The sequence below is a fragment of the Cryptotermes secundus genome, unplaced genomic scaffold (assembly GCF_002891405.2).
Source record: "Cryptotermes secundus unplaced genomic scaffold, Csec_1.0 scaffold763, whole genome shotgun sequence".
In the NCBI taxonomy this organism is placed as follows: domain Eukaryota; kingdom Metazoa; phylum Arthropoda; class Insecta; order Blattodea; family Kalotermitidae; genus Cryptotermes; species Cryptotermes secundus.
Genome location: NW_019724754.1, coordinates 224553 through 237233, shown reverse-complemented (window position 1 = coordinate 237233; position 12681 = coordinate 224553). Strand labels below are relative to the sequence as shown.

The 12681-nt window shown below is 41.4% G+C and overlaps 1 protein-coding gene across 12 annotated transcripts in view; it reads left to right on the top strand.

Moving 5' to 3' along the window:
• LOC111862945 (trithorax group protein osa) overlaps positions 1-12681 on the top strand; it is a 278921-nt gene that overhangs the window by 252961 nt on the left and 13279 nt on the right. For 6 of the 12 annotated variants that reach the window (XM_023848820.2, XM_023848818.2, XM_023848823.2 and 3 more), the window contains 4 exons: positions 3026-3223; positions 4969-5200; positions 5847-6005; positions 10984-11124. In XM_023848820.2, the coding sequence (XP_023704588.1) occupies positions 3026-3223; positions 4969-5200; positions 5847-6005; positions 10984-11124 (730 nt within the window). The remainder of the gene's footprint in view (positions 1-3025; positions 3224-4968; positions 5201-5846; positions 6006-10983; positions 11125-12681) is intronic. The other 6 variants (XM_023848824.2, XM_023848821.2, XM_023848822.2 and 3 more) reach the window with 4 other exon arrangements.

Here is a 12681-nt window from a genome sequence, read left to right as displayed (position 1 = left end):
TCTCATACACAAAGCCAGTCTTTTGTTTGGTTGGGGGTGTTGAGTTTGTGAAAGCAGATTGCAAGTGGGTTGATTCTCTTGTCCCGTCGTTAACCGTTTTCGCACTGGCACAAGATGGCTTGTTTAGAAGAGCAGATCTTCCAATTCAAGATGGTTTATCATTTAGAAGTCTAGAGATGTATCCTGCCATCTGATAACAGTTTAAGCTGAACTGTTTGTGACTTCTCTGTGATAGAAATTATGCTTTACTATGAAGATGTACCAACAGAAGGTTTCTATAAATAAAAACCAATTTATCCTTATGTCACAGAATTTTTCTTCTATATTAGAGAACAATGTGATTGCGTCTCGAACATGCACAGAGTCTTGAACCGAGACCCATTATCGGATGCGACATATTTGAGATCACAAATTTATTGAAGGGAAAATGTAGTTTTCAGGTCCCTTACTCTCTATACTGTGAGAGGAATCTCATGACTAAGGGCACTCCAGTTATCTTAATGTAATAATAACTGATCAGTTCCTTTGTTGATTAATTGGTTATGCTGCACATTTTATGCCACTAATTTATAGCCTCAAATTGCAAATGTAACCTTTCTATTGGTTTCTACCATTTTGTCCTGTAATGGACCTAATAGAGAACATGTAAAGATGATATGAAACTTACTTCCTACCCTTGCCAATGTGTGTCTTAGCCTCAGGTGTTAAAAGTGATGTGCAAGTGTTGCAGTCAAGTTTGGATACAATTCAAGCCCTCATTTTCAGTCATCTATCTTTAATTACATGAGTAAACTTCAGGTTCTTAATTTGAGTGTTTACATGCTTTGAAGCTGTAGATGTTTTATATTGTGATGCTAGGTTTAAAATTAAGTGTAAATAAATAGATCAATTTATTCAGAATGCTTTATTGCAAGGTATACTTTGTAAATGAGAGATAATGCTTTTCACATGTATTTGGGAGATGTCTTGATTCAGATCTGGGCTACAACACCATGTAACCTGACAGGTTTCTTTTTTCTCTTCAGTCCCTCCAAGCAAGTGCTTGGGTAGTATCTCAAATTATGTTGTGATGAGTTCATGCCACATCTTTTCCAGTGCATTATTCACTAACCATGGTGCAGTTGTGTGCTGCATAAGCTGACCTGCTGACAGTATCATTAAATGAGCCTTAAGTAAATAAAGACATTTAATGGTTAGAAACTTACACAATGAGGACTCCTCACACTGTAGCCAATCTAAGCTGCACCAAGTTAATGTGTAATATTTCTGAAAGAAATATCCTCGATTGTGCATTTATCCAAACATGGATATCTATAGTTCAGATATGAAGGTAGTGTAATGTCCAGTGATTGCCCATGCAGGTACGTACTTGTTTGCCCCGCTTGCATCTTGCACAAAGCACAGCCATGCTTTGTAAATAGCATGCTACTAAGTATGTCTGCATCCAGAATGCCTGTTTTTGTCATTCGTCGAAACTTAAGAGGGATTAAATGACCAACCCTTTTTAATGTGTTCCTGTATTGCCTGTCTGCCTCCATGCTATCTTGTTCGGGTCTCCGTCCAGATATTGACTGTCCACATGAATGCCAGGTGGTTTTCTTCACATAGGCCAAGCCTCGTAATTAAGTGACATGCAAGCACATCTCTCTGCTTTAATATCCGTGCCAGGAAGACCTGGTCACTTTCAGGCACAGTTCATGTATGCGGACAGCTAAGAATTTTGTACTCGTGTGTCCGAGTGGTTTGGACAGTGCTTGCTTAAGATTACACTTAATTTCTTTTGGTAAGGAAGTAACATATAGCTGTATGGTGCAGCTATGTTTTGTAATACTGAATTATACTTCTGGATTATGATACCTTGTAGCCTGACACTACTCTCATCAGTATTTTGAAACCCCCTGCGCTCCCAAGCTCTGCCATGAAGAGAACTGGGTACAGTACAGCACAGCAGGTACCCACTTAACAGAAAACACTGAGCTTTACATCCATGTCCTCATTCCATTCCCTCTCTGCAGACTACTACACATTATCAGAGCATGTTTTCTTTCAGACTGTAGAGACAAGCAACACATGCACACACTGTTTTAGTAGTTGCCACTCCTCTCCCTGCAATCCCCTTTAGTTAGAGCTTGCAACTGACATGAACAGAAGGGGGGTTACCAACATTTTGGAGGTATCTGCTGCTCCAGTCTTCAGGGTAGAAGGCAGAGCAGTATGTTCCCCCTCAAATATTGTCATCCACCTACCTGCTTCGACTGGTTATATGCAGACATCTGAAGAATGTTGTGGTACTAGAATATGCTGTATTTGTTTCTTAAATACTGCAAACATGAATACAATTTGTCAAGAAAGAAAATTAGAAATATTAAGAGTAGTAGAAGTAATAATGGAACAAGGATAGTGCAGACAGTATAGTGGCTGCCTACAGGCAGGGCAACTGAGGGGTCAGAGATGGTCAAGAATTTTCTCCACGTTGTCCACACCATCTCTGGGGCCCACACAGCCTCCTATTAAATGGGTACTGGGGGCTCTTTCCTCGGGAGTAAAGTGGCCAGAGCATGAAGCTGGCCACTCACCTCCAGCCAGTGACTAGGTCAAGAAAATGTGGATCTATACATCCACTCACCCCCAATATACCTTCATGGCGTAGTGCTCAGTTAGTTAAGCACAGGGACAGCTTTTCCTTTTAGAAGTAATAATATTGCAAAGGCATAATTATGGTTGCAAGTACATGTTACTGTTGAGTCATTCACACAGCAACATTCCTTTGGCACCATTGGATGGGCGCAGCAAAACATTGGAAAGTTCAGAGAGGACTTACGTCTCATGTGTACCCACGGTACACTGAAGAAAAGATATAAACTGAAATGAAGCGAACTGAAGGCCTCTTATATATAATTAGAATGACTGCAACCATCCTGCCGCTGCTCACAAATTATATTGAGATGAGTGCTTAAAGTGAATCAGACACATCAGCAAATTGTGACATTCATTAAAAAGCTCACTTTTTGTTGGACGCTTGTAGAAACCGGATAGTCTGGGGAAGCTGTACGAGATGGACGAGAGTCATGAGCGCCGGATCTGGCTGGACAAGCTCCTGCAATTCATGGAAGAACGCGGGACACCCATCTCAGCATGCCCCACAATCTCCAAGAACCCCCTCGATCTCTTTCGACTGTACATCTATGTCAAAGAGAGAGGGGGATTCATGGAGGTATGCAAGGTGCAGTGTTTAGTTCCATGGTAGTTCACCTAGTCTTAGTTGTAGTCGATCGACACCCTGTTTCCATCGCAGCAAATCAGTCTTTCTGTCACAATACTGAGTCAGGTTTACAAGGGGGTTGAAGCCTATTCTGAATGTATCCAGGCTTCTTGTTGTGGGGCGAAATATCGATGGAAGATGGGTAACCCTAGGATAAAGTTTAAGTTTAAGATGATACTATGCAGCAGTAGTGAGGAATTGTTGTACAGCTGATCAGCATAATTAATTTGAAGCACAAAATAATATGACAATCATTAAGTAGAGTTAAATATAACAATCACTTCTCTGTGATATATGGAACAGTTTACCCATGGAGATTACAGTATTCTGGGACCTGACATCGTGTAGTTCGGTAGATAGATAACAATATTCTGCTTTTCTACCTGAAGATTGATGCTTCATGTTTCTTTCAAATGTTTATACCTATGTAACAAACTACACATTGTCATATCCCAGAAGAGAGTTAACTTCATATTCACCACTGTGAGACCTTCACATCTCACGCAGTTTACATGGAGTTCTTTTCATAGTTTGCAGCTTCAAAGACCATAGTTCTGATTCCATAATAGTTCATTTTCTAGTAGTTTTGAAACATAGATGTTGGCACATGTAGTTAGTTTTACATAGTAGATAAAGTATACTGGTAGTAATTAACAAGTTTTTGCTCTTCGAGTATAGAGCCAGATCATACACGTACAATTGATGTTACAGTAGTTTATTATGTTTAATGTGGCTCTCAGGAAGTTTAGCATATCTGACAGTGGCACTGACGGAAATGGCAGCTTTGCCAGTGAGGAAGGATTGTGAGAATTAGAGACAGACAGTTAACTGCAAGAAACCCAGGTGAAGAGGATGGCATTTCTCAATCAAAAGTAATTTACAGCTTAAACTGTGAGGTTAAATATCATGTTATTGCAACATGAAGTGATGCTGTATAATCTGGTGGAAATATATGGACATTTTGGAGAAACCTGCTGCTTCCATCTTCAGGATAGAAGAGGTTCCTCGCAAATGTTCGTACTTTTCTACTGGGCTGCACAGGTTACATCCCAGGAAACAGCAATCTCAGTTCTGACCACTGTGACAACCACAGAAGTCGACAACATGTTTGCTCATTAAAATCCATCCGACAGTTTTTAAATCTGTTTCTTAAATTAAATATCTAAAATCTGTTTCTATGAAAGCAAAGCAGGTGAACCTGTGAAAACCAGAGCCGCCCTCAAGCAGTTGTATGAAGTATCAAACTCCAGTAAGATCTCATTTCCTATGTAATTTGATGACTTTCTGAAGAAAAGTATCAATATTTTGGCTGTTTCTTGTTGATACAGTTTTATTTCTTTGCTCAATTTGTTTGGGCTGTAAATACTGCCAGGCTGTTTCATATAGAAATATAATTTTCAAGCTAGAAAGTGTGGAAATCACATGTTTTGTATGGTAGTGCCATCTTTCCCCCTGTAGGTGAATTACAGGCAATAGAAAATCAGTCTGTAAATATGATCTACATTGAATCATTGCAGCCATAGTAACAAGCTTCTACATGGCCTTCTAAGGAATTAAAATTGTGCAGTTATTGTAGAGGTAGTCCGATGTAGAAGTTAGTTAACATATAATTAGTGTATAGTGGGGCTTCTTGCAGGGCAGTGCCTCGTGGCAGGGTGTAGCTTTGGGGAACATATGTTCGCAATTTATTTTGTGTTGGGGTACAGGTCACGAAGAACAAGACATGGAAGGACATTGCGGGTCTGCTGGGTATTGGTGCGTCTTCGAGTGCAGCCTACACGCTGAGAAAACACTACACTAAGAACCTGTTGGCTTTCGAGTGCCATTTTGACCGTGGCGGAATCGACCCACAACCAATCATCAACCAGGTGGAAGCTTCCTCAAAAAAGAAGAATACCAAGGCAACATCTGTGCCTTCACCAGGTCAGTTTTGCTCAGGTCAGTAGGCTTTGTTGCAGCACCAGCGAGCTAAGCGGCCGCCTGGAGAGACATGCAGACATGTCCTCCCCATGCTGCATTCTGCAGATTCTTTCTGTGTTGTGACCATTAGCTGGCAATAAACTCAAACATGTTTAGCAACAGTGCAAGTAAAACTGTTTTGGGTATTACGTCAATGACAGAGTTTTCGTCACAGTGTCTGGAAATTTCATGTTATTGATTCTGACAAAGTTTTGGAAAATTTGCCTGTTTTCTAACCAAGGGAGGGTGGGGGGTCAATTTTCTATCACCTTTGGGTGGCATGAGGTTTGTATCAGCCCTGGTTACATCAAACAGTATATATGAACATGAATTTTATTGTGGTTAGCAATATTTAGTAGTGCCCGATAACATTGTTTTACATTTACTAACAAAAAACAGTAATAGTTTGGGGCTGTGGAATATTGAAAAGTATATTGGGAAGATAGAGTTGAAATAGTTTGAGTAATGTGATTGGTTAAGGAGCTGGGATAACTCAGTTGGTACTGGTACATTATTCTTACTGCCCTCCAATGTCCAGCTCACACATGGGAACAGGAGAGGCTGACATAAGGTGCTACTTATCTGTTTGCACCAAGTACACAGGGTCCTGTTGCTTGGTCTGCAGGGTCGTCTAATTCTCAAGATTCATTTCCCGCTCCTGGCTCAAGTGGGACGTCAATGGATGGCTATGGGTACGGCTATCCACCTGGCTCTACGCCTGACTACAGTTCTCCACCGATGCAGCGCCCTGCGTCTCAAACAAATGCTCCCTCTCCACACCCAGGTAAGTCCAGTGGATTTGCATTTCTCATTACTTATTTGGTGCTGAAACACGTCTGTGGTGTGAGGGCCTTACTTCGGATGCCATGGCGGGGGTTGGATAGGGTGGCTTGTGAGAATGGGATGCATATCCCTCCACAGTACAACGTGACAGTGATCAGCTATTGGTATAGGTCTCAACTTATACCCTTGCATATTTTATCTTGTGTTCATTTGGCAATGGACAGCAGCAAGTTCTCACCTGATGTTTGAGTGGAAGAGATGAAGTCTTTATGTAATTGACCCTACAAAGGTTTGTGGAAATTGTTCATTATTCATTGTGACATGATTTTGTTGGTCTCTGTGTGTTGTGTGATGTACCGTTAATGTATACACTACTTCAGAAGTTGGATTTATTAATGTCATAAATGTTTGTCTTTATATGTATGACCATAATGTAGTGTCATCTTTGGCAGGTGCCAGTCATCCAGTTGACCAAGGAAGTGCCTCACATTTTTTTTTCCTCATCACCGTCTTCATAAATAACTTACCACTCTACCAAATCATCAGCCAGAATTTAATTGGTTGGAACAGCAGTAATGGTTTAGTAGGGTTTGAATCTCAGCTAGGACCCCAGCTGTTCTGACTGAGGTGTTTAGTGGTTTGCTTCAGTCCATCCAGGCTAATACTGGGATAGTACCTCAGTTTAAGCCATGACCATGTCCTTCCAGATCCTTTCCATTTCTTCATTCATGTATCATTTTACCATTCACTGCTATACAGGGTGATTCACGAAGTTTTACCCCGGCTTATGGTACATATTCCTGGGGTTATTTCCTGCAAAATTTCCTTATAAACTTTTAGTCGATTTTCAATAGTTACAGAGTAACAATAGATTTTCGAAACGCATCCATGTGAATGCAGCGCTCTGCTCCCCTCCTGGGGGACCTTGCATTCCAGTCAGCTGTGTCAGCAGATAAGCTGACTGGCTGGAATGTTGCGCGATCCTAGGTAAAGCAATCCAGTAGTGAACAGGACATTGTGTTGGTGACTTTGTGAAGTTAAGATGCCGTACACATTTTCCACCGAGGAATACGCTAATATGGTGTTTGTTTTGGGTGCATGTGATGGAAATGTGAGAGCCGCTGCTGCCGAATATCACCGACGTCATCCTATTCACAGGATTCCGAATCCTAAATCCATTAGCAGTACATTCAACACATTAAGACAAACTGATTCTCTCCCCAGCGTTTGTATACAATACAAACGAAATCCTCAACATGAATTGTGGGAAGAAGAAACCATTCTCGATGCTGTAGAGCACAGTCCGTGTGCCAGTACAAGACGTCTAGCTCGGCGGTTCAGTGTTTCTCAGTCCATGGCGTGGAGGACTCTTCATGAGAACGTGCTGCATCCTTATCATTTACAGCAAGTACAACACCTACAACCAGGAGACCGTGCTCTTCGTCTGCAGTTCTGCAACTGGTCAAATGGAAATCGGCAGTTGTACCGCTTGATAATGTTCTGCAATGAGGCACAGTTTACACGGGATGGGGTCAACAACAGTCACAACTTACATGTTTGGGCAGACAATCCTCGTGCCACAATATAATTGAATTTTCAACACCGATTCAGTGTCAGTGTCTGGCGTGGTGTTCTGTGTGATCAGCTAATTGGGCCGTTCATTTTATTGCATTTGGGGCTGGATGAAGGACATTGTGTACTGGGTAAAGGTACAAACATGTGAAGTGTTGCTTGAACGTATTCTGGACGCGGGTATGACAATAAGGAACAAACGTGTGGAACTGTGAAATGCTACGAGCGCGGTTCATACACATGCTTCGCGTTGTGTTGACATGCAGGGAGATATTTTTGAAAATCGTATGTAAATCCAGTCGTCTTTTAAAACACTACAGTTTAAAGGAAACAGATTTATAGAAGGGTGTGATACGCAACCATTGGTATGTTTACAGAATGGGATGCTGAAAATAATGTAATTTTGTAACATAAAATTGATGAAAAATGTTGCACAATGCAAAATTAAGAAATTGAAGGAAAAAAATGGTTTTAGAATGCTTCTTTCCTAAAACATTAACGATTTAAAAAGTGTTTGTATTGTATTTCTAATTTGTTTTGACTGAAATTCGAAGAAAAAAAGATTTTTTTGCCAGTTTTCAAATTACTGTATCTCTTTAATTATGAGTTGGATACCATTAGCATATTCACATTTTTTGTTCCAAATTACCTCAGGAATGCCCTCCCTAAGTGGGGGTAAAACTTCGTGATTCACCCTGTATAGTAAGAAATGAGTGACAGAGCTTGTCACAGAGGGTGGTGTTGAGGCCTACTCGCAGCTTCATTGCAGAGGCCCACCATTTCTTAGCATCTGACTTGTCTGTTGTTTACATCTGTTTGTGTGTGTGTGTGTGTTTTTTCCTTAACATGTCACTTTTGCTCCCACCTCCATTGCATTCCTGTTATATGTTAAGTTCAGTATGGAGGGCTTGAAATGAAGCAACAAAGTATTACCTAACCAGAACAGGTTTGTCTGGTGAATTTATGTCACAAGTTGTGTGCACTTACTTCAAGTAATATGGCCAGAAGGGGTTGAAATCTGGACCTAGAGACCAACTATCCTGAGAGGGGATATTTTTGTCATTTTCTTCTGCCTGTCTACATAAACGCCACAATAGTACCTCAGATTAGGCTGCAACAGCTTCATTCCACATTCCCAATTCCTTGTTCACTAATAATTCTATCATTCATCATTGTGTAGGCTGACCTACTGACAGTGTTGTTAAATAAATATACATGCAGTGTTCCTGAAAGAACACAATGTTTCAGAAACTGTATCTGTTTCCTTACTCAGATGAAAAGGTAGGGAGGTACCTACTCAGATGAATCTAATGATTGAGCTTAACTCTTCCTAACACACCTAGCCCAGTAAGTAAGTGCCTCTTCAACTTTGCACCTGAGGAAGGAAATAGTCATTTTCAGAAATGTTGTGTTCATTTAGAAATACTAAACAAAGGACAAATCCAGGAACCTGATAATGCTGAATCCTTCTGCCGTATATTTCAGGTTCTCACCAAAGTAACTATAAAGATTACTCTTTTCTGGGATGTGAAGCCATGTAGCCTGGTAGAGGGTAATTACTTGCATTTCAGAGGAGCCTGCTGCCTTCACCTTTCAGGTAGAAGAGTTACTTCCTTCTGTTTTGAAGATGGTGGCAACAGGCTCCTCTGAAATGTTCATAATTTTGGACAATACTATACAGTGTCACATTCCGGAAGACAGTAATCTTCTTCTTATGATTTTTGATGGAGATTCTGTTTCGTGAGTCGCTTGACACATCCAGACTCAGCTGGAAATTTCATGAAATCAGTCTTACAGCCCATCTATTTTTTCCAGACAGGCAAGATTTTGTAGCCGATTTTTTAGCATGTATTGAAATAGCAATATTCCAAAAAATTGTAGGTGTGTGCACTGGTTTAACTATTCTCTATTGATACCGTATTGCGACAGCCATCTGTCTGTGACATTGAGAAGGGCTACTGCTTCACCATACTCCGTATCCAAACTTGCAGGTTATGGACATGTGAGAACTGTGGTTTCCCATAGAAAATGTTGGCCTGAAGGTAATACTCTAGACTTGTATTCAAGGGGGTGTGCAGTTTGAATCTCGGCCAGGTTACTTGATATCTTGACTGATTTTTTGTCATGTTTCGTGGTTGCTTCAGACAAACAGGATAGTACATCTTCCCTTCAGATACTTTCCAGTTCATCATACATCAGCCATTCTGCTGTCTCAATACTGAAAGCATTGTCACATAACCCCTATGACCTAACCCATACCCAAGGAAAAGTTCCAGTGCCTCACCAAGCACTGTTCCCAGTTTGAGCTTACAGGGAGAGTCCCCTAAGGGGTGCAATCAGTTCGGTAAATGGCATGTCAAGCATAGATATACATGTCTTCCAGATTGTGGTCTTTTAGGTTGTGGCACTGTGTAAATACTGCTGTTTTGAGGAAGCGTGTGCCTCCACCTTCAGGATCAGAGTGAGTAGGAAAATGCTGCGACTCAATTATTTAGGTGAGCTGCAGCAAAGAAGGCCACTCACATCCATAGGAAGGGGAGAAGAGACATCTTGTGCTCTAGAGATGAAGGCAGGTTCCTCCTAAACCTTGATAATGGCCTACAAATGACATCCCAGAAGACAGTAATCATCAGAGGTCTCACTTATTTAAATGTTAGTGCTTAATTTCAGGTTCAGAACTTCTTTTATGTCTGTTCTTAAAATGTTAAAGTTGGTGTTGAAATTATTTTTACTTGAATAAGAGTGATTGTAAAGACCTGCACTTATTCTCCACCCCAGCCACTGTACACGTTGCACCCCACCCCACGAAGCGGTAGAGGTTCACCAGCAGGCGTAGAACAGACACAGAGGTCTTGCCTTTTATTTTTGCAGTTAATATTTGCATATTGGAGGTCAGGAAAACTTTAATGTGAAGCCCACAGCTAGGAGAGGGCTCGAAATTTCTTCTTGTACGTTATTGATCCGCTGTACAGACATCCATGTAGTACATGAATATTCATTGGAGGAAAAGTTCAGTGAATCTCTGAATACTGGAATGTCGCCATTGTCATAGATATATGCTCATTACACAAACAGCAGACATAACCTGGGGCCAGACTTGTAGAACTGCTTAATTAGCACCGCATTATTTTGCATTTTCATTGTAGTACCATCGGACTTAGATGTCCAGCCTGCTTACGCAGTAGTGTATCGTTTGCTCTGTAAAGTTAGGACGTTCGGTGTTGGATGCTTTTTTTTTCTAGCAGCTTATCTTCTGCTTTGCTTTGACGTTGAGTTGTCCAGTTTTGGCAGCAGTGTAAGTTGGGACATTACAAATATTTGCTTTATGGAAGAGAATCTTGAGCATATAGAAAGTGATGCACATGACATTGTGAATGCAGGTCATTGCTTATTTACCTCACTGCTAGGTGTGGGGGTGCCGAACCAAGGTGCGGGGGATAACATTAGCGTTTCCAACCCTTTTGACGACGTGGCGCCCGGTCAGTCTCAGAGGCCTAATTCGTACGGACCACCTTATGGACACTCTGGTGGGCCCCCTCGCCCCCAAGGTACGAGCTTGCTTGTCTGCCTGCTCACACCTCTCGTGCACATTTCTTGTCATTTGAATTGCTCGCATGTACACTTATCATTCATTTTTAATACACTTCTATGCAGAGAGCTTCATTGCTCTGTTTTTGTGCTGGCTTGTGTGAAGTATTCTCATTGGCTGTGTGTGTGGGAGAGGTCCTGTCGTAGTGTCTGATCTATGTGGTTCTGTCCGGTAAGCGCTTGCTGGTTTACCTCTTACTGTCTCTTCCCATATATTTGTTTGTTTTGCACTCTTACAAAGAACATCTGTGTGCTACATTTGTGAGTATTGACTGTCCTTTACAGTTTGATCTGTGTGGTTTTTTTCTGGTACTTTTTGAAGCATTTCATTCGTTGGAACTCGTCTAACTGAAGTGAAACATGTGGGTCTCGTGACAGTGGCTGTGTTGGTTACTGTCTTCTGGAATATTACACTGTGCAATCTGGTAGATCATTGCCAACATTTTGGAACAGACTACTCTTTCATCTGCCTTTTACTTCTACACTGAAGACAGAGGCAGAAGATTCCTGCACAGTGTTGGTAATGGTTTGCCAGGCTACACAGTGCTGCATCTCGGAAGACGCTAATCTTCACGTCTAAGAGATGTTTTCAGTTTTCTGTTTGTAGGCTACACTTCTCTTCGTGGACTGACACTGTGGCAATGAAGGGAAACTAACAAAACCTTCTACAACTGACATTGCAGGCTGTGCTTAAATTTGGGTTAAAATATTAGTCTCTTAGGACAGTTGAAGGGCTAAGGAGAAATGTTGTACCTAAGAGGGTGGGAACAACGGGACGCTGGAAAGAATTATGTAATAAGGGCCTTTGTAGTCTGTACGCACTGCAAAATATTGTCATAATGATCAAATCGAGGATGAGATGGACATATGGCATGCATGGGAGGGGAGAGAACTGCGTATGGAATCATGATAAGAAAACATGAAGGGGGTGGAGTAGATTCATCTGACTTGACAGGGGCAGTCTGTATGCATAAATTAATAATTATACGGTTTAGATATTGATTTATGTGGATAATTGCCATTCCATTTCTCTGTTTGCAGTTACTAGCATTCAAGATGTTTCACACAGAATGTATGTGTACATTCTCTCTTCTACCACACACAGTTTTACAACTCCACAGTAGATATACAGGGTGTCCCAGGAGGAATGGACCAAACTTCGGGAGGGTGTTCCTTATGTTAAAGTATGCCGATATAACCCAAAACACCTATGTCCAAAGTTGAACGGTTACGGAGATAATGGCCCGAGAAAAGTGTGGTCTTCTTGCAGGTCCACGCACTGTGGACAGTCAGCTGTGACTGTTATCTGTTTGTACTTGAGTGTGGTGATGTCACACTAGCCGTGATCTCATGCGCAACCTACCAGAGCCTACACATTACGTTGCGGCGGGGTCGTGAATGGGTGGTAAATTAGTTGTGTGATGAGTTGCTGAAATGCCTCTTGTGTTTTCACACGTGGAATATTGTGATATGCATTTTGTGTGTGGATTTTGCGGTCGCAATGCACGTGCTGCTGT